General features: G+C 61.3%; 1 protein-coding gene and 1 long non-coding RNA gene across 5 annotated transcripts; both read left to right on the top strand.

Annotated features, from left to right (window-relative positions):
- The first annotated feature begins 733 nt into the window (after positions 1-733).
- On the top strand, positions 734-8,068 carry SLC25A10 (solute carrier family 25 member 10). Of its 4 annotated transcripts, none has more exons than XM_047708689.1 (11): positions 736-995; positions 3,768-3,887; positions 4,149-4,263; positions 4,349-4,397; positions 4,628-4,669; positions 5,306-5,349; positions 5,475-5,545; positions 5,838-5,930; positions 6,222-6,299; positions 7,011-7,067; positions 7,161-8,068. In XM_047708689.1, exons 1-11 carry the CDS (start codon positions 903-905, stop codon positions 7,260-7,262), a joined length of 864 nt encoding a protein of 287 aa, XP_047564645.1. In that variant the 5' UTR covers positions 736-902; the 3' UTR covers positions 7,263-8,068. The 4 variants fall into 4 exon arrangements, with proteins under 4 accessions (XP_047564646.1, XP_047564645.1, XP_047564647.1 ...); XM_047708691.1 differs by lacking the exon at positions 736-995 and adding an exon at positions 1,933-2,067; XM_047708687.1 differs by lacking the exon at positions 736-995 and adding an exon at positions 3,324-3,711 and having other exon boundaries at positions 3,747-3,887.
- Positions 8,069-10,089: 2,021 nt separating this feature from the next.
- LOC125087919 (uncharacterized) lies at positions 10,090-13,481 on the top strand. The gene is made up of 2 exons (XR_007123539.1): positions 10,090-11,164; positions 13,150-13,481. It is a non-coding gene; the product is annotated as an uncharacterized LOC125087919 (long non-coding RNA).
- The last annotated feature ends 6,664 nt before the right edge of the window (positions 13,482-20,145 follow it).

The raw sequence follows: 20,145 nt of genomic DNA, 5'->3' as shown, positions 1-20,145 counted from the left end.
CTATTTGCTGGCTGGTGGAATGAGAGTGGGGACCTGGGGGCACGCAGACTCCCAATGCCACCTCCCAGAAGCCGGCACCCGCCATGGCTCAGAACTTCCCATCTCCTCGTCCCCCTCCAGGACGGCTGCCTGGGGCTGTTTGGTCAGAGCACACCTGAGGCTGCACTTGGCAGGGAGCACCGGAGGTCGGCTAATGTTCCCGAACTGTCCTTTGCCCCTAGTTTCCCTGTAATCCGCAGACTGGCTCCAGGAAGGTTTTCTGCCACCCCCCTGCGCATGCACGTGTCCCAGGGCTGACCCCTAGGGCCTGCGTGGTGGGGCTGGGACGCTGGGTGCAAGGTCAGGGCCGCGGCTGAGGCCGGCTGTTTGCAGGAGGCCGGCCTTCGGGTGTGTCGGGGACTGGCCGGGCGCCGAGGCCGCTCCTCCGCGTTGACCTTCGGAGACCTGCCCTAGGCGTGGGGGTGACCCTGCAGGGGCGGAGGCGGGAGGGGGGGGGGAGACCGGGTTCCCGGGGGCAGTGGAGCAGGCCCATCCAGCAGGCTCCCAGGAGTTGGTGCAGGGGTTGGGGGGGCCTGGCCACGCCCACCCCCTCCGGCACAGCTGCAGGCGGCTCTGCGGTGCCCAGTCGACTCGGCTGCCGGGACGCGGCCGCTTTAAGACGCGCGCGGTCCGCCCCGCCCCCGGCTCGAGGTGGCCCCGCCCCCAGGGCCGCGCGGGCGCATTGGCTGCGCGGGGCGCGGGCGGCTGGTGGCGCTTTGAACTCGGCGCCGGCGGCGGTGCGGGCCGGGGTCCGGGGCGGGAGTCGGGGTCCGGACGCGGCCGGGCGGAGGCCGGGGCCGGGCTGCGGGCAGCAGTAGCCGCGAGCGGGCCGCCGGCGCTCCCGGGCGCCCGCGGCGCGGGCCATGGCGGCGGAGGCGCGCGTGTCGCGCTGGTACTTCGGGGGACTGGCCTCCTGCGGGGCCGCCTGCTGCACGCACCCGTTAGACCTGCTCAAGGTGAGGCAGGCGCGGGCCGCGCGGGGGCGGGGGCGGGGGGCGGGCGGGAGGGGCTGCGGGGGGCGGCGGCGAGGCGCGGGGGGCCGCCCGCCCCTGGGCACTGACTCGTCTAGCCCCGCATCGGCCCAGGAGGGCCTAAGACCTGGGGCCGCCCTGCGGTTCTCTGCCCCCGCGGGAGACCCTGCCCACTCCGCGGCGGAGGTGCCCCTTGTCGGGGACCGCGGGTCGCGTCCAGTGTCGGTCGTGCCCCATACCACCTGTGTGACCTTGGGCTGTCCGCTTGGCCTTTCTGAGTCCGTTTCCATCCCGCAGCTCCAAGGACAGGAGTCCCCCGGGTTTGGAGTGGAGGGGTTGGTTCTGTGGGGTGCGCGCTTGGTGTCTCTAGCACACCCAGCGCATGGGCCAGGTGGCCTCCCCGCCCGGTGGGTACCCAGCGCACAATGAGGGGATGGGACCCGTCCCTGCAGGTCCCTGCCTCGGGCTGCTTCCTCCTGAGCTGGGAGGGCACCTGGCAGCCGCAGACTGCGCCCACGCAGGTCCTGCTCTCCGGCCGGCAGGAAGCATTCGCACTCCTTTTACTTTTTTAGGAAAAGTGCTTGTGGGGCAGTATGAGACAGAGCTGCTCTTGTCTCCCAGGGCCAGCCAAGGGGGGTTTGTTTTCTGTTCCTTTTTCACTACAAAGAACAAAGAAGAAAGGGCCAATGATGCAAAGCCTGGTCTGCCCAGGAGGCCCTGCCCTGGGGAACCTGGGGCCTGGGGGCAGCTCCCCGGCCACCTCATTCCCTCCCCACCCCCTGCAGACCTGGGGCCGCCTTGCACCTGTGGCCTTGTTCACCCAGACCTCAGCCTCCTGCCAGGCCCCCGCCGCAGCCCTCCTCCACCTGAGGACCTGTTTCTTCCAGCAGCCTTTGTTCTAAATGGAGGGGATGGACTTCCCCAGTGAAAACGCACACCAAACCACTAGCCGACATGGGGGCTGGAGGTGGTGGCCCCACTGGCGCACCTGACGCCTGGCTTGTCCTGCGAGAGGCCTGAGAGGTCCCGGGGGATGCAGTGACCACTGAGAGAGGAGGTGACAGTGAACAGAAAGCTGCTTTTTGGTTTGAGAAAGGAGAAACCTCGTGTCTGTTTTGCTTTGCTTTCCCGTTGCCCACGCAGGCCTGCGCCGCCCCAGGGTTCGGCTCTGTGTCTGACTGTGGGGGACGCAGCTTCCAAGGGCCCTGTCCACTGTCCGAGGCTCCTTGGGGCTTTGCTGCCCCGTGCCCTGCCCCCCGGTGCTGTTTTGCTGCAGAATGCCGCCAGGAGGGAGGTCAAGGGAGGCAGGCAGCCACAGGACTCTGACTGCTGCTGGCCGGGGGAGGACGCAGCCCTCTGCGGGGGAGGGGGCGGGCAGCAGGCAGTGTGGCAGCCTTGGAGGCCACTGGAGAAATGACTTTACAGCTCTTTGAACTCTCCCTTTGCCCCATGCCCTGGCTCAGTCTCACAGCTGCTTCTCGCCTGGACAAGGGCTGCTTTCCGAGTGGACGCCTTGCCCCCAGGCCCAGTGCCCTCTGTCCTGTCCAACTAGCCGATGCGGCTGAGCGGAGCACAAAGCACTCTCTATCCCTCCCCACCTTCGCTGCCCCACCAACTAGACACCCCAGCTAGAGCAGGCATTGGCTCCAGTCCAGGGGTAAAATGGGGCCCACACCCAAGGCCCTGGGAAGGGAAGGGAAGAAGGAAGGGAAAGGTACACCCACCAGCTACTTAATCCTCATAGCACACTGAGGGAAACTGAGGCAGGAGGGTCCGTAACCTCCCCGAGCAGGCCCAGCCAGAACATGACTGGGGCCGGACAGAGTGGGGCTTACGAGGACAGACTCCGGGGTGGCCGTGCCCTGGCCCTCCCAGGAGCGTCCCTTCCTGTCTCCCCCACTGGACTCCCAGCATCTCTTCCAAGCCCATCATGTTTCTTCAGCCTAACTTTTTTTTTTACGATTATATTTATTTATTTGACAGAGAGACAGTGAGAGAGGGAACACAAGCAGGGGGAGTGGGAGAGGGAGAACCCGGCTCCCCACCCAGCCGGGAGCCCGAAGAAGGGCTCGATCCCAGGACCTCGGGATCACGACCTGAGCCAAAGGCAGCCGCTTAACAGCTGAGCCCCCCCAGACACCCCGTCCCCATAATTTTTAATCCCTCTTGAGAAGTGGCATGGCTAAGAAATGGGGCTCTGGAGGGGCGCCTGGGTGGCTCAGCGGGTTAAACCTCTGCCTTTAGCTCGGGTCATGATCTCAGGGTCCTAGGATGGAGCCCCACATCGGGCTCTCTGCCCAGCAAGGAGTCTGCTTCCCCCCACCCCCGCCTGCCTCTCTGCCAGCCTGTGGTCTCGGGTCTGTCAAATAAATAAATAAATAAATTTTGAAAAGAAAAAGACATGGGGCTCTGGAGTCCCCTAGCCGGGGTCTGCATCCTGCCTCAGTGTCCTTGTCAGCATGGGACTGAGGACCCCGCTCCTGCCGTGCGCCGTGAGGACCCAGACACGTGTGCGGACTGTCTCACAGGCCTGGCGGGCTCCCCGGTGTTGTCACTCATAAGGCAGAATAGGGTGGAATGGAGGTTGGTGCCCAGTGTGGGCGTGGAGTCCCAGCTGGGCACCCATAGGAGACCTCTGTGTCTCTCTGTGCCTCGGTTTCCCGTCTCTAAACTGCGTCTTCGTGTGGCTGTAAGAGCGGTGGGTGGCAGGAGAGGGCTGGGCTCGGAGCGGCCGGCGGTGAGCAGCTGTCCCCGCAGGTGCACCTGCAGACGCAGCAGCAGGTGAAGCTGCGCATGACGGGCATGGCGCTGCAGGTGGTGCGCTCCGACGGCGTGCTGGCGCTCTACAACGGCCTCAGCGCCTCCCTGTGCCGACAGGTGCCTCGGGCTCCCCTCCCGGGACGCTGGGTGGGCAGGGTGCCCCGCTCTCAGAGCCGGCTCACGACCTCCCCTGAGAGATGGGGAGACTGAGCCCAGGGAGGGAAACCCTGATGCAGCGCATCGGCTCAGTCACGCGCCGACCCAGTCACTTGCTGACCGTGGGGCCTTGGGAGGGTCCTTCCCTGCCCCGTGGCCCATGATGGGGGGGCGGCGGACGGGCTGCGCCTCCTGTGCCCTCTGAGCACCCTGTTCCCCCAGATGACCTACTCCCTGACCCGGTTCGCCATCTATGAGACCGTGCGGGACCACGTGAGCAAGAGCAGCGAGGGGCCCCTGCCCTTCTACAAGAAGGTGTTGCTGGGTGCCATCAGCGGTGAGCTGCCAGCCGGGCCGGGGGTTGGGGGCGCATGTGGGCATCACCCAGCGTGCCATGTGGGCTCTGGGCTCTGTCGTCCCAGGTTGCATTGGCGGCTTCGTGGGGACGCCGGCGGATATGGTCAATGTCAGGTCAGTGTGTGCCCCGCCCCCGCCAAGGTCAGGGTCTTTCCTGACTCCTGACGGGGCGGGGGGCTTACTCTCTGGTGTTCTCGGTGGGTTCAGCTTGGAACAAGCGCTTGGACCTTGGGGTCCTGGACCCAGGGGTGGGAGCAGGGGGCGGGGCGAGCCCCGCAGCGCGCTGGCCTCTGTGTGGGGCGTGCCTGGCCCCTGCCGCCCCTGAGCCGGTGTGGTGGTTTCAGGATGCAGAACGACATGAAGCTGCCCCTGAGTCAGCGTCGCAAGTGAGTAGCCGGGCCGGGCTCTACTCTGGTTTGTGGGGGGCTGCTGGGGCACGGGCAGGGAGACCTGAGCAGCTCTGCCGGGCCCCAGCTGGGAGTCCCAGCAGGCCCTGCTGCATGTGGCGTCCCCGGGAGCGGCAGAGACGGCTGACCCGGTGCACATCCGCCCTGAGTCAGGAGGGCTTCTGTTCCTTTCCGGGGGGCTGGGGTGGAGGCTGGCTACATTCCCCTGCCTTTCTGGTATCTTGTACTTGTTCACAGGAAGGACCGTTTACAAATTTAAGTGACTTTGGGCCTTTAAAAAGGTTGGGAGCTGGGGTTTTTTGTTTTTTGTTTTTTAACGGTAAAAATATTTTTCATAAAGTCTGAGATCCTGTTGATTCCAAGGCTGTTACGGACTGACACCCCAGCTAGAGTAGGCATGGGCTTCAGTCCAGGGGCAAAATGGGGCTCCAGGCTGGCCCCCCCACCCTCTCACCCTAAGGAACAGCCCACAGCCAGGCCCAGCCTCGGGGGGTCTTCAGGCACGGTCGTCCCCTGCCCCCGTGGGAGCTGCGTGGCTCTCCCCATGGAGGGCCCTCCCGTGGGGGCCAGTGGGCAGGGAAAGCCTAACATGGGTCCATGGTCTGTCCTTGGCAGCTACGCCCACGCTGTGGACGGCTTGTACCGCGTGGCCCGGGAAGGTAAGAGGAGCAGCCCCTGTGTTTGGGGGGGGTCCAAGGAGGCAGAAGGGCCTGGGAGTGTTGTGCAGGACCTGGGGGAGGCTGGGGGGCACTGGGCTGGGCGCCTGACCTTCATTCTCTGGCAGAGGGTCTGAAGAAGCTGTTCTCGGGCGCCAGCATGGCATCCAGTCGAGGGATGCTAGTCACCGTGGGCCAGGTGGGGCTCCTGCTGGTGGGGGGGCTCTCGGGGCAGCATCTGGGGGACCCGCCCTCAGCCCCTGGAGAGGTGGTGGAGGAAGGCCGTGGGCTCGGACCACACACGGGGGCTGGGGAGGTGGGTAGGCCCCTCCCGGTCCGGCCTCCCCCATCTGCCTGGTCACAGTGACTGTGGAGACGTGCTGCGGAGCAGGCGCCTGGTCAGTCCCAGTGACGTCCCTGTGGGCCCCTGTCTGCTCTCCCTGGAGCTGGGAGCCATCCCACGGACCCTGCCCACCACTCCACCCCTGCAGCTGTCCTGCTACGATCAGGCCAAGCAGCTGGTGCTCAGCACCGGGCACCTGCCTGATGGCGTCCTCACTCACCTTGTCGCCAGCTTCATCGCGGTGAGTGCTGGGCCTGGCCGTCGGGGGCCTGGGGCCGACCAGCCTTGGGATGAGGCTGGGGCTCGGAAGGCGGGAGGCTATGGGCAGGCGTGGCGGAGGTCCCTCTCGGGCCGTATATGTCGGTGGGCGCCCAGGCTCCGGAGCCCCAGCCGAGATGGCTCCGAGTGACTCCCAGTGTCCCGAGGTCCTGCAGCTCTGAGGGTACCTCCGGGCCAGGGGCTTCTGAGGGGAGGACGAGGGGTGCCGGCACGCTCCTCCCAGCAGGCCCATTGGTGCTAAGCTCCCCCGTAGGGTGGGTGTGCCACGGCCCTGTGCCAGCCCCTGGACGTCCTGAAGACGCGTCTCATGAATGCCAAGGGCGAGTATCAGGTGAGTGGCGGCTACAGGCACCATTCCCCTCGACAGTACAGGTGGGGCGGGGACGAGGGACCCGGGAGGGGTCCCCACACTGCCACCCTCGGCCTCCGTGGCTGGGTGCACCCGTGACCCCATCCTGGCACGTGGCTGAGGCTTTCTCTCCCGCTGCTGTTCCAGCCAGCTGTGCAGCAGCCCTTGGCCCTGTGTGTTTTTAAAGATTTTATTTTTTTAAGTAGGCTCCACGTCCAGTGTGGGGCTTGAACTCACGGCCCTGAGATCAAGAGCTGCGTGCTGTACCGGCAGCCGGGAGGGTGGCCCCTGTGTGTGTTTAAATCTGATTCCTTGCTGTGTCACAGAGCTAGCCGGTTCACTGAAGTCCGTGAAAGTCGGTGGGGTGCCGCGATCAAGCGGGCCGGCCAGACCCCGGGGCCCCTGCATGACCTCATCAGTGTCCTTACTGGGCCCTATGCCTCTTGCCAGATGCCCCCACACCGTGTGGGGCCGCCATACGCCGGGGGTGCCCAGAGGGTCACCTGTGCCTGGTTCTGCTGTGTCAGCAGGGCTGGTGGCAGTGACCTTGCCTGCCTGCCCTGCTTGCTGTCATGACCTTTGAGGCCTGGCCGCTCACTGCGCAGGGCCCCTGGCCGGTGCTGGGGGAGGGGCTGTCATGTGTGCCTTGAGAAAAACAGCTCTTTTTATTGCTTAATTCTGTGTTTTCTGCAGGGTGTCCTCCACTGCGCAGTAGAGACAGCAAAGCTGGGGCCGCTGGCCTTTTACAAGGTGGGCTGTTGGTGGGGGCGGGGCTGCAGGGGCGGGGCTGCGGGGTGGGGCGGGCCCTGGGGTTCCCCTCACTTCCTGCTTCCTGGTCCCCAGGGCCTCCTGCCTGCTGGCATCCGCCTCATGCCGCACACGGTGCTGACGTTTGTGTTCCTGGAGCAGCTCCGCAAGCACTTCGGCATCAAAGTGCTTTCCTGATGGGCGGGGGAAGGGGCGACCCCGCACCCAGGAGGGTTGGTGGGCTGAGCGCTGCCTGTGTGCCCAGGCCTCCATCCTCCTGGGCCCCCCACCCTGGCCTTCCCCCATGGGCTCCGGCCACACCCAGCCTACCTGGGCCGGAGATCCTTCCAGTATCCTCCGTCCCCTCCACTTTCTGCCTGCCCTCCCTAGGCTCTCCCTACCTGGCATTCCGGGGGACCCCCATGTCCTCCCCCAGGCACAGTAATGACCCAGGGGGGAGGTGTCCAGGCCCTGGGTTCGGTTCTCTCCTCCCCCAGTAGCCAGCTCACCCTGGAGGTGGGCTGTTCTCCAGTCTGAGGCCTTCAGCAGCAGCTTCCATCCAGGGATGGGTGGCCGCGGAGGGGGTGCCAACCCCCAGCACAGCTCAGCAGACTCGGGGTGCGCACAGGCACTTTTATTTCTGGAGAGGGACCGTAGCTCTTCTGACATTCTCAGCACCGGGGCCCCTGGGCAGACAGCACCGGGCAGAACCACCAAGTCCAGGAGGGAGGGTGGGCGCATGGCCCATGGGCACCAGGTTGCTTTAACGAGTAATTTCACCGAAACCTCTCAGCGCCGGGAGCCTGCTGCCGCCTTCAGGGAGCAGGCAGCGCCCCACACGCTGTCCGCGCCTCCCCCAGCTCCCCATGCAGGGGCCCACTCTGTGCGGCCAGCAGCTGCCCACAGAGCACCCCCCAGCCTGAGTTCTGGCACCAGGCAGCCTGTCCCCACACCCCGCAAGGGGTTCTCTGCAGGGTGTCAATAAAGGACCGCGCAGTGCTCCACACCCCGTGTCTGTGTGTGGGCTCTGGCCTGCGAGACCCGCTCTGCCCCCTCCAAAGAGGCTATCCAGTTCTGGGGGGCAAGGCTGAGGGCCCAGAGGGAGAAAGAGGCCCCAGCCTGACCGCGTACATCGGGGAGGGCTGTGGGTGGAGGAACTGGGGGGGATGGGGACGGGCAGGGTATGCACACTGGGGTTCAGTTGGATCCAAGTTCCCACGGACCCCCCGGGCCTCCTCAGCAAGCACCTGGGTGCTACAAGACACCCCCTGCTCCCCGTTGGGTCTGGCCAGCTGCCCTGGGAGCCCTGCTCTGGGCTGTGTGAGGAGCCCCAGAGGCTGGGCACACCCTTGTACAGACGGGGGGGGTGGGGCAGAGTGGGTGTGGGGGCCACCCAGAGGCCTTCCAAAGTTGCAGACGGGCGGATGCCACCCTTGGCGGAACCTTGGGACATGGGACCTTGGACTCCTGGTTCTGGAGTGCTGTGGGTGCACGTCCGGTGTCAGCGGGAATCTCCGTAGAGCTACTGTGGCGGCAGGGCCCCTGCCCTGCATCCCCCTAGCCCCGCGTCCCCCCAGCTGCAGCAGGAGCGCGCACCGGCCCTGCACCCCCCGCATTATTTGGAAGCAAATTCTGGACTCGGAGTCATTTATAGATAAAAGCTTCAGTGCCTGTATCTAAAAATGGTCTTTCGGGGACACTGCCTGGCTCCTTGGGTTAATTGACTTTTGGTCTTAGCTCAGGCCATGATCTCAGGGTCATGGGATTGAGCCCCATGTCAGGCTCTGCTCGGCACAGCATCAGCTTGGGAATCTATCTCAAATAAGTCCTTAGAAATAGTTTCAAAAAATGCGACCGTTACTCCAGTAACCGTCTTCCTACTCATGTAGGAACAGGAACGTCGGTCTTTATCCTCAAATTTCCAGTTACACTTTGAAAGAGCTGGTTTCCTGGGAATCAGTCCAGGCCTGTGTGTGTCCCTCCTGTCCCTTCTCTGCCTGTCCTCAGTCCTGCAGCCTGTCATGGAACTCAACACCCTCGTCCCTGAGTTTCCTGAAACTGGCAATAATCTGGATCCGGGTCCCATTTCTGAGCAAAGGACCTGGTGTGGGGTGTGGTTCCTGTGTCCTTGCTAAGGGTCTTGGGGTCTGGCCAGGTTAGGGGCTTGGCACAAAGCAGCCATGCACCTGGGGTTGTAGAAGGCAATACAAGGTTTTCGGGAGAGTGCTCTTGGGTGGGGGGATGACAGGTTGCTGGCCAAGGGTGGGGCCTGTGGGGCAGGGCAGGGGGGAGGCGGCAGGTGGGGCAGGCAGCCCAGGACCAGGCCCAAGTCTGGCAGTTTGGGACTTGCATACGACTCCGCATCAGAAGCCCCACTGAGAGGACTAGAACCACAGCCCAGCAGTACAACGGGTGGGTAGGGCCTGGGAAAGGCCGCTGCTTCGCTCAGGCCCCAGACAGGTTATGAAGGCACCATTTGAGCCTGGTGTGGGGCGGGGGTGCCGTGTCCTCTCTTCTTGGAGCTGCTTCGGTTTGGAGCAAGGAGTCCTCTTACCCTGCATCCAAACCTGTCCCTCCCAGGACCAAGGGGAGAAAGTGCCCCGACTGGTTTGGCAGGGACAGCCCGGCCAGCACCTAGGTGGTGTGGCTGGGATGCTAGCTTTCCCAGGACAGGGACAAGTGGCAGGGGACAGGGAGCATGGGGACGGGGTGGTGTGGAGACTGAGCGGCAGGCAGAGCCTCCACAGGCCACCGTTTCCCACTTCCCAGAGCCCGCGCTCAGCGTGGAAGGGCAGCGGGAAGGTCCAGCCGGTCCAGGGGCCGCACGTTGCTCACGTTGCCCCTCCGCGACCTGAAAGCCAGGCCCCCCTGGGGCCACTGCCTGCTCCTGCAGTCCCTGGGGCCCCAAGCCGATTACTGGCCCGGGGGACAGGGACAGGAGAGCTCTCGGCGGCCCTCACCAGTCTGCCCCGGCCTTTTTTTCTTAAAGAAACACTTCACACTTGACAAAAAGCTACATGCCCACCCCCCGCCATGGACTCTGCTCCTCAGCAGAGACTGGAGGGCCTGGCAGGTGCGGCCCAGGACGCGGTGGGGCCAGTGCGGGCGTCTCCTGCCGCCTCTGCGGGGGAAGCTGGGCCCCAGAGGACAGAAGCAGCCTTTACTGACTGAACCTGGGCCGAGTGTGACAGCAGGTGAGAAGCGTGTCCCCATGACACCTGGGCAGGGATGACCCCAAGTCCACTACCCGCCGACCGGGCCACCAGCACGCGGCCTGTCTACCGACACGGGATTTCTCAGCCATGAAAAGGAGTGGACGGCTGGAAGGCAGCAGGTGTGCTCCCCACATCTGAGGAGCGGCAAGGTCTCGCTCCCCCCGACCCCACACCCGCCAGCCCCCCTCAAACTGCCACCCCTCAAACCGCCACGGCAGCACAGAGATCCGCGGCCTCTCCTCCGCCGGTACCGCCCTCCGCCAGGGAAGGAGGTCGTCTGTTACGATGGGACCACAACACGCGATCGTCCCTAATGGTATAGAGAAACATTAAATAGTGTCCGTTTCATATTTTGCTTAGAAGGGAGATCATTCTATTGAACTTTGAAAAGAGAATTTTGTTTTAAAGATTTTAAGTCCTCTCTACACCAAACAACGGGGCTTGAACCCACAGCCCCGAGATCGAGGGGTGCTCGCTCCCCTAAGCCAGCCGGCACCCCTGCAGGATCCGATTCCAGGATCATGTTGAGGGATGGGGGAGCTGGGGGCCGGAGGGGGCGTGGGCAGGGTAGCCTGTGGTGTGAGAATTCTGGATCCTTGAAGAGGCTGGGGTCCTCTGGGGCTGCTGGGGACAAGGAGAGCGGTGGGCCCGCCAGTGACCTCCTGGCCCTGGGTCATCGCCAGTCCCCGCCCCACTCCATCCAGTCAGGATGGGATGAGTTCATCTCTTTATAAATAGCTGGGGTTTGGTTTGGTTTGGTTTTTAAGTAACCCACAGACCACAGCACAAACTCAAACTCGCAGGGTAGGGAAGGCTTCTCAGGGAACAGCGCGCCTCCCTCCAAACAGACCCTCCCCCGGAGACAGCCCGGCCCACCAGACCCAGGTACTCCCCCTGGACAGCGCCCGCCCGGGGACGCGGTGGGGAAACCGCTCGTCAGCGCACGACTTAGCTTAAGAGCTTGAGTTCCCGAAAGATGATGGCAAACGGGAAAGCGGAGTCATGGGCTTTTTCTCCTCCCTTCCCCACTCCCCTATCTTTTCTGCTCCGGCTCCCCTCCCCCCTCCTCCTCCCCCTCCACTCGCCCTCTTCCTCCCCCTTCCTTTCCCTCCCCCCTCCCTCCTCCTCTCCTCCCTCCACTGCCCTTCTTCCCACATCTTCCTCCCTCCTCCCCTCCCCCTTCTTCCCTCCCCTCCCTGTCCTCCCCCTCATGCCCCCTTCCCCTTCCCCAGGAGGCTGCTACTCCAACCCCCGACCCCCCAACCACCTTGCTTCAGGGGCTGCTTATTCGGCTGTGCTATAAGCTGGAGGGATCTGCCCCTGCTAAGGTCCATACTATGAGACCAGCCCTTTGTGGGGGTGGGGGTGCCCTCTCCTTGCCCATCCTGTGCTGCCCTCAAAGGGGGTGCTCCTGGCTCCCCAGCTGCCCCTGCTGGGCTCCATCTTGACCCTGCCTGGATCTCCAGGGTCCTCATCTGCTGCCTCCCAGGGGGCCCCCGGGGGGCTGCTCCGGGGGGGCGGGTCCCGGGGAGTGGGGGGCCATCGGTAGGAGGTATCCCCGGGCCTTTGAAGCCCCCCGCTCTGCTTTCTGCCCCAGAACCCCCAGGAAGACGCCTGCCTGCCAGGGTTTCATTGCTGGAGTGTCTCAGAGAAAGGCAGGGGTGGGGGCTGGACGTCTAGGGGTCGTTCAGCCCAAGACGGTCTGCTCTTTGCCTTTTGCACAAACCACAGCTGGGTCACCCTCCTCCCCTTTGTAAATGCTGATCCATTCCTGACCCTCCTGAGGGGAGACTGGCTTCTTCTGACTCCAGGTCTAATGATCCTTCAACCCCAACGTCAGTAACAAGACGACCGTCTCAGGGTCCCTTGCCTGGCAGCTTTCCTGGCGCAAATCCTGGAGCAAGACGCGGCGGGTCTGTGCACAAGCAGCTCCGTGGCCCAAGCTTGCCTTCTGCTGCAAGCCCGTCCAGAGCACCTTGTGCCTCGGTGAAAGGGCTTCCCTCCGAAGCGTCTTCTCTGCCTGGTCTCAGTGCCCCACCCCTGCCACTGTTCCCGGCTTGCTGCTGTCCTTCCTTGGCCCCAGGGTGACCGACCGCACCTTCCGCTGTCGGTTCCAGGCCACCCTGGGCTGTCCCGCTGTGAGTGGTCTACTTCAGAAGGGCTCCCTGCTCTGCACAGGCTGTCCTCTCTCTCTCTCCACTCCTGGACAGCTTTGTCCCCTGCTTTTGGACAGCAGGGGGTCCATGGAGCAATTCGCTCTCATTCCCTTTAAATGCCCTTAGTGCCTACCCCAGCTCTGTCCCTGCAGGCTGCCCCTGGCTTTCTGGGGCTTTCCCTCCCTCCCTCTCCGGTGAGATGCCCTCTGGGCAACATTGAGGCCCAGAGCAGGGAGCAGCCTTCCAAGTGGGCATGCCGTCCAGCACTTGCCGTGCTCCCTCCAGCGCCCAGGACCTAGCTCTCTGGAGAGGGTGGATAAGGAGTGGGGAGGTGTTGCTCTGTGACCAGTCCTGGGGTTGTGCCCCAGGGCTGGGAGCTGCTGGGCTCCTCCCCACTCCACAGAGGACAGCTAGACATCCACTGCCCAGGGCAGAGACCTCCCTGCCCTTCCACACCCGTCAGTGCTGGCCAAGGTGCTCCCGCCGCTGGACCTGGGCCAGCGGTGACAGTTGTGACCGTGGCTCCCACGGATGGGCCTCTGAAGGTTGGGAGGCCCTGGAGCTGTTGACCAGAGTGCCTGCAAGTGGCCTCCTGGGACTCGGGTTTATCACGACACAGCTACCGGGTTCCAAGAGGGACCATCCCCAAAGCCAGTGTTCCAGAAGACCACTTGAGGTTGCTTTTTTAAGTTTATTTATTTATTTCTTTTTTAGTAATCTCTACACCTAACATGGGGCTCCAGGTCATGAGCCCGAGACCAAGAGTCGCTCACCATTCTGACCGAGCTGGCCGGCGTCCCCCGCTTGGGTCCACGAGCAGTCTTACTGAGGTGTGACGCGCGAGGAAGCTCGCACTTCCACAGGACACGGTCTCACAAGTTTGGACGTGTCCATACACTCATGAAACCATCACCCCAGGCAAGACAGTGCATATATCCAACACCCCAGAGGTTTCCTCCTGTCCCTCCCATCCTGGGAAACCACTGATCTACTTTCATCACTGCAGATTTCTGTAATTTTATGTAAATAAAACCATATAACATGTACTCTTCTGTTTTTTTAAATGAGCTCCGCACCCAGTGTGGGGCTCGAATTCATGACCCTCAGATCAAGGGTTGCACGCCCTGCGACGGAGCTGGCCAGGCACCCTGATCGTTTCAAATTTGTGATCTCCTCTTTTACTACAGAGTTATTTAGAAAAATAGACAAATCCGTTACTATAGTTGGAGACTGGACCGCCTGCCCTCGATGACACCACAAGTGGGTAGAAAATCACGGGGCGCGGAAGACTCCCCAGCACCGACCGACAGGGCCTGGCCGACACCCGCGGGGTGTTCCACCCACAGCCGCAGAGCCCAGGGAGACCACGGTGGACCATATCCTGAGCCCGAAAACAAACCCCAACAAATTTAAAAGACTTGAAACCATACAAATTGCAGCCGCAATGAAATCAAGCTAGACGTCAATGACAGAAAGATGACAAGAAAGTCCCCAAATGCCTGCAAACTACTGCACACTTGGAACCCGTCTCCGGATGCAGAGGACATCTCAAGGAAAACTGGAAAAAAAAAGAAAAAGGAAAGCTGAAGGGGCGCCTGGGTGGCTCAGTGGCTTAAAACCTCTGCGTTCAGCTCAGGTCACGATCCCAGGGCCCTGGGATCAAGCCCCGCATCGCATCGGGCTCTCTGCTCAGCGGGGAGCCTGCTTTCCCCGTCTCTCTGCCTGCCTCTCTGCCTGCTGTGGTCTCTGTCTGTCAAATAAATAAATAAAATCTAAAAAAAAAAAAAAAGAGAATCTTTTAGTAACACAGGAGTAGAAAACATTTCCTTGATCTGATAAAGGGCATTTCCTTAAAAATATAGAGAAAAATTACGGGCGCCTGGGTGGCTCAGTTGGTTGGGCGACTGCCTTCAGCTCGGGTCATGATCCTGGAGTCCCGGGATCGAGTCCCACATCGGGCTCCCAGCTCCGCAGGGAGTCTGCTTCTCCCTCTGACCTTCTCTTTGCTCATGCTCTCTCTCACTGCCTCTCTCTTCTCTCAAATAAATAAATAAAATGTTAAAAAAAAATAGAGAAAAATTAAAATACAAATTTAGAAGGATAAACCTTCGATTATTTAACAATTTTTAAAATTATGCATGATAAAATTTTCATAAACAAAATATACAAACACACACACACAAATTACAAACCAGAGACAACATTTGCAAAGTACGTGATAAAAGCTTCCTAATATACTAATTGCTCCTACAAATCACTCTACTAAGAAACCTGAGAGAAAAATAGGCTAAGATTGTTAATCTTTTGTGGGCCGTACACCTTGCATTAACTGGGAGTCTTCTGATCATATGGTATAGAAACAAGGTTCAAAATGACTTGTACAAAAGAAAATGTTTCGGCTTACATAACTGAAAAGCCTGGGTGTTAGCTTTCAGGCATGGCTCGATCTAGGTGCTTCACCCATTCCTCCTCTGCCTCAGTCCAGCTTTCCTCTGCATGATTCATTGTCAGGCAGCCTCTCCTCAAAAGGAGACCACATTCCAGCAGTTCAGATCCCCCATGGAGAAGGGAGAGCAAAGATCCAGATGAGCTCTCCTGGACCCCACCAGTGTCAACCCCAAACTCAGTGTCCCAGGACTGGCCGAGCAGCCAAGCTTGAGTGTCCAGGCCCTGTAGCCCAAGAGTGGGGAGAGGGTCCCCAAAGGGAAAACAAGCTGCTGTTCACAGAAAAGTATAGAGAGACTGGCCGATGTCCCGCAGATGAAAGTTCTGCCCCTCGCAACCCTACCTAGAAATTAAAAGAGCACGGGCGTGTCACTCCTCCACCCAGAATGCGGTCCTGTCGCTGCTGGACGCGGGCGCGCAGCTGGAGGGTGTCACGCCAAGAGAAAGGAGTCAGTCCGCGAAAGACAAACACCGCATGCTTTCACTTGAGTGTGCAGTTTAAGAAACAAACGTGCAAAGGGAGAAAAGACAAGCGGGGAAACAGACTCCTCTCTCTGGAGAGTTCCCTGATGGTTGGGGGGGCAGGTGACGGGTGACGGGGACTCAGAGGATCCTTGTCCGCTTGTTCGGCGGCTGGAAGTGCTGAGTCACTGCCTCTTACCCGCCAGACTGCTCTTACCCCCACTTAAATAACCAGATTAAACAAACAAACAAACTTGAAACTACAAAAAGAAAGAAAAAAAGAAATGGGTGTCTGGGTGGCTCAGTGGGTTAAGCCTCTGCCTTCGGTTCAGGTCATGATCTCAGGGTCCTGGGATCGAGCCCCGCCTCGGCTCCCCCCACCCCCGCCTGCCTCTCTGCCTACTTGAGATCTCTGTCAAATAAATAAGTAAAATCTTAAAAAAAGAGAGAGAGAGAAATTAAAACAGCTCGGGATCCTGTCCTCGGAGAATGTGTTCTCCCACAGAGCTCGCGGAGCAGCCGTGATGCGCTTCAGGACACAGAGCGGGGATCGGGGATTGGGGGACACCAGGGCGCTCTGTCGATCAAGGGTTGGACATGTGATTTCGGCCGAGGTCCGGATCTCAGGCTCCGCAGGCAGTGGGGGGTCTGCTTCTCCCTCTGCCCCTCCCTCCACCCCTGCTCACCCGGTCTCCCTCTCTCTCACAAATAAACAACAATCGTGCTCCCGATGCCTCCAGCCCGACACTAACCAACAGGTTGCACAAAGGCTCGGGCAGGAGCTTGGAGAGCCTGGACCAGGGCCAAGGGGGAGCAAAGGGAAGTGGGAGAGTCCGGCAGAGCCCTGAGGCAGGTGGCTGGCTGGCTGGCAGGGCCGGGGCTCTGGGGCCAGGTGCCGTGGGCCCCTGAGAGGACAGATGGATACCCACACGTGGCTGTCCAGTGGAAGGACATCCTGACACACACGACAGGAGGGGTGGACAGGGAAGACATCCCCCCGCGCCTGGGGAAGCAGAGCCAGACGCAGGAGGGCAAACCCAGCACGATCCCTCTGACAGGTGTCCGGGAAGGAACGTGTGCAGCCACGTGAGGCTGGGAAGAGGGATGGGGCTACAGGCCCGGGCAGGTGGGCTCTGAACGTGACCGTGTGGCGGCTGCACATTCCCAGCGCTGTCCTGAACCCACCGACCGTGCGCTTCACACGCGTGGACGGGATGGCATGCCGATAAAACTGTTAAAAAAAAGTGAACTATTGGGACTTCATCAAGATAAAAAGCTTCTGCCCAGGGGCGCCTGGGGGCTCAGTGGGTTAAATCCTCTGTCTTCGGCTCAGGTCATGATCCCGGGGTCCCGGGGTTCGAGGCCCGCATTGGGCTCTCTGCTCAGTGGGCAGCCTGCTTCCCCATCTCTCTCTGCTTGCCTCTCGGCCTTCTTGTGATCTGTCTGTCGAATAAATAGAAATAAAATCTTAAAAAAAAAAAAGCGTCTGCCCAGCAAAGGAAGCAGTCGACGAAACCAAAAGACAACCAACAGAATGGGAGGAGATAAATTCGCATATTTCTTATCAGATAAAGGGCTAGTATCCAAAATCTATAAAGAACTTCTGACACTCAACACCCAAAGAGCAAATAATCCAGGCAAGAAATGGGCAGAAGGGGCCTCTGGGGGGCTCAGTGGGTTAAGCCTCTGCCTTCAGCTCAGGTCATGATCTCAAGGTCCCGGGATCGAGCCCGGCATCGGGCTCCCAGCTCCGCGGGGAGCCTGCTTCTCTCTCTGACCTTCTCTCCTCTCATGCTCTCTCTCTCTCTCTCTCTCTCTAATAAATAAATAAATAAAAATATTTTTAAAAATAAAAAAAGATTTTAAAATGCCATATAGGACAAAAAAAAAAAAGAAAAAAGTAAAAGAGCGGAAGGACGCCACAGGTGGCTGCGAGAAGGACAGAGGTCCAGCTGGCCCGGGAGCCCCCGGAGGAGAGCTGCATCCCTCCGTGGCTCTGACCCCCTTCCCGCCCCTCTGGGGAGCCCACCACCCCCACCGGAGAGAGGAGAACATGGGCCCCGGGGCCGAGCGGCAGTAGAACCCGTCCCTGCACCCACCTGCCAGCTGCCCGGTGGTGTTCCTTTAGGCAGCGGGTCCATGTCCTGCTAGAACGGGGTCCCCCCAGCAGTAGGGCCGAGGGCTTCCTCTGGCTGTGCCCCCCAGGCAGGCGGCCCACCGGGGCCGGCTGAGCAGAGCCCACTGTCATTTGCTGGGTGGACGTATTAGTGGCTGGGAGAAGTAGCTGGGGATGAGCAGGTCCACCACGCAGCAGGCCGCAGCCTAGGGGAAAGCCTGCCATCCCCAGGGTGGCCACTTGGTGACAGTCACGGGGCGCCCGTGGCCAGGAACACCCCGTAGCGGGAGCAGGTCAGGGCGGTCGGGGTGGTGGGGGTGGGTAGTGACCCAGAAGGGTGCTGCCCTGCGGGGCTGGGCCGGGGTTCCTCGTGCCCGACCAGCTGCTGAGGACACCGCCTCCCAGGGGACGAGCAGCAAAGGAAGAATTGGCAGAAATTATTTCCGGGTTCGCCTGGGAACAACACTGACCTGGGAAATACAAGCCCACCAAGTCTGGGGCTCAGAGGTGGTTCGAGCCACCAGGACTTCTGAGGGGTGGCGGGGCCCAGGGGGACGTGCTTCCTGCACCGGGGCAGGACCCCGGGCTCTCTGTGGGTCCCACACAGCTGCCAGCACCGGACCACAGAGGGGCCGCCTGAGAAGCGGGCAGGCAGGCCAAGGACATTTGAGGGGCCTGCGCCCACCTGGAGGAAGAAGGTAGGGGGACATGCTAGACCATGCAGCTGGTCTGTCCAGCCAGGAGTGTGTCTGTCCTCCCTCCAGACTCCAGCTGGAGACAGTGGGCAGTTTGCAGCAGGAGGGAGATCCCCGAGTTTGGGGCAGAGTGTGGAAGGAAGGCTCTGGCTGCCTTGGGGGAATGGTTTGGGGAGTGCAGTCATGGGTTCCATTGGGATGCAGGGCCGTGGGGAGAGGGCGCGGAGGACCACGTAACCCCAGGCCTTGGGGGCAGGTGCAGTGCAGGGGCACAGAGAGGGGCCTCCTTGTTTCCAGCATGGCCCGGGGTCACTCCACCACCCCTCCTGCCCTGTGGGCAACCCTCGGGTAAGTGAGTGCAGCTTCCTTTATCCCAGTGAGCCTCGCCAGAAAGACTAGGACCACCATGGGACTCGCTCTCCCCCCAGCACGATATACCAAGGCCCTTCCATGAGGGGACTCGGAGCACCAGCCACTATGGCTTTGCCCTCAAAGGACACTGGAGGGGCCACACCTGGCAGTAGACACAAGGCAGGTAATTCGTTCTTGGGGACCCTGGAGCCCAACGGGGCCCCACTTCCCATGACAGGTCCCAGTGCCCAGGCTTGGCCCCTGACCCCTGTGTTCCCTGGAGTCCTAGCCTCTGCAGGCTCTGTGAGCCACTCCTACCTGGGGGGTCAGGGTCAGACAGGACTCCAGGGCCCACTGTCTGCCCCTGGAAGGCTCAGAGCTCCCCGTGCCAGCAGGGTGTAGCTCCGCTCTTCTGGGTGAAGAGTGGTTCCGGGGTGATCTGGGCCCTGGCCAGGCAGCTTAGCTTGTTCCTTTCCCCGGGTGAGTCAGAGCTGAGGCCACGTGGGACCAGGCACCAGAAGAGCAGCTTGGTCTCCACCAAGGTGCCCACACTTTCTGTGTGTGTCGGAGGCATGTGCATCAGATGGCAAGACCAGTGCGGCAGCCTGTGGATGAAGCCAGCACAGAGGGCGGGCAGAACAGACAGTCCCCGAGAGACAGAACTGCAGCCCTGAGCAAGCTTCTCCTGAAACCGGCCCCTCTGTCATTTGGTGTGATCCATTTATTCTTCCAGTCAGTTTGCGTTTTCAATGACTTAAAACCAGAAATACCTTCAGTCATGTGGCACATTTCCAAATACTAGACTAGCTTGCGACGGTGGGAGCCGCCTGCCGGCCGGGCAGTAGTTGTGAAGGGCAGACCTGCTGCGGCGAGCATGGGCATCTTGCCTCGCGACGAGGACAGAGGCGCATACCCCGAGTCCACCCCTGAGACCAGAGGCTATGCCCAGGCTTCCAGGACAGGATCTGGGATCCAGCTGGCGTCCGGCTCAGGCCTGACGGGTATCAATCCCCTGCATCGCCTAACAAATCAGCGTGGTAAACGACACATACCACGAAATGTGCCGTGTTCATGCAGACGGCTCAGTGCCGCTGAGCACGTCCACGTTCTTGGGCCGCCACCGCCACTGCCATCCACCTCCAGAGCTTTCTCATCTTCCCACGCTGGAGCTCTGTCCCCATAAACATTGACCTCCCAACCCCTGGCACCCCCAGCCCTTCTGTCTTTACGACTGCGAGTCCTCTGGGGGGGCTCACGTAAGTGGAATGGCGCAGTATTTGCTCCTCTGTGATGGGCTGAGGTCACCAAGCGTGTCCTGTAGGTCCGTCCACGTGCAAGTGGGTGCCAGGATGTCCTTTTTAAGACCGACTAATATTCCATTGTGCGGACGGACCTGCTACATCTGTTCACGCACCAGTGGACATGGGCTGCTCCAGCTGCTGGCGATCGTGAGGCGTCCTGCTGTGGATGTCCAAGCCCCTGCTCTCACGTCTTCTGGGGACACCCACGAGGCACTCCATGCTGCCTTTTGGAAGGGCCTGCCTTATGTCTTCAAGGTGGACACCAGTCTCCGCGTCGGCAATCCCCCTCCCCGCAGGGAGGCCCCATGGTTCCTCGGGTGTCCTGCCTCAGGACCGGCAC

The sequence above is a fragment of the Lutra lutra genome, chromosome 16 (assembly GCF_902655055.1).
Source record: "Lutra lutra chromosome 16, mLutLut1.2, whole genome shotgun sequence".
NCBI classification, from domain to species: domain Eukaryota; kingdom Metazoa; phylum Chordata; class Mammalia; order Carnivora; family Mustelidae; genus Lutra; species Lutra lutra.
The sequence above is the reverse complement of the archived record's forward strand: the minus strand, read 5'-3'. Positions and strand labels throughout refer to the sequence as shown.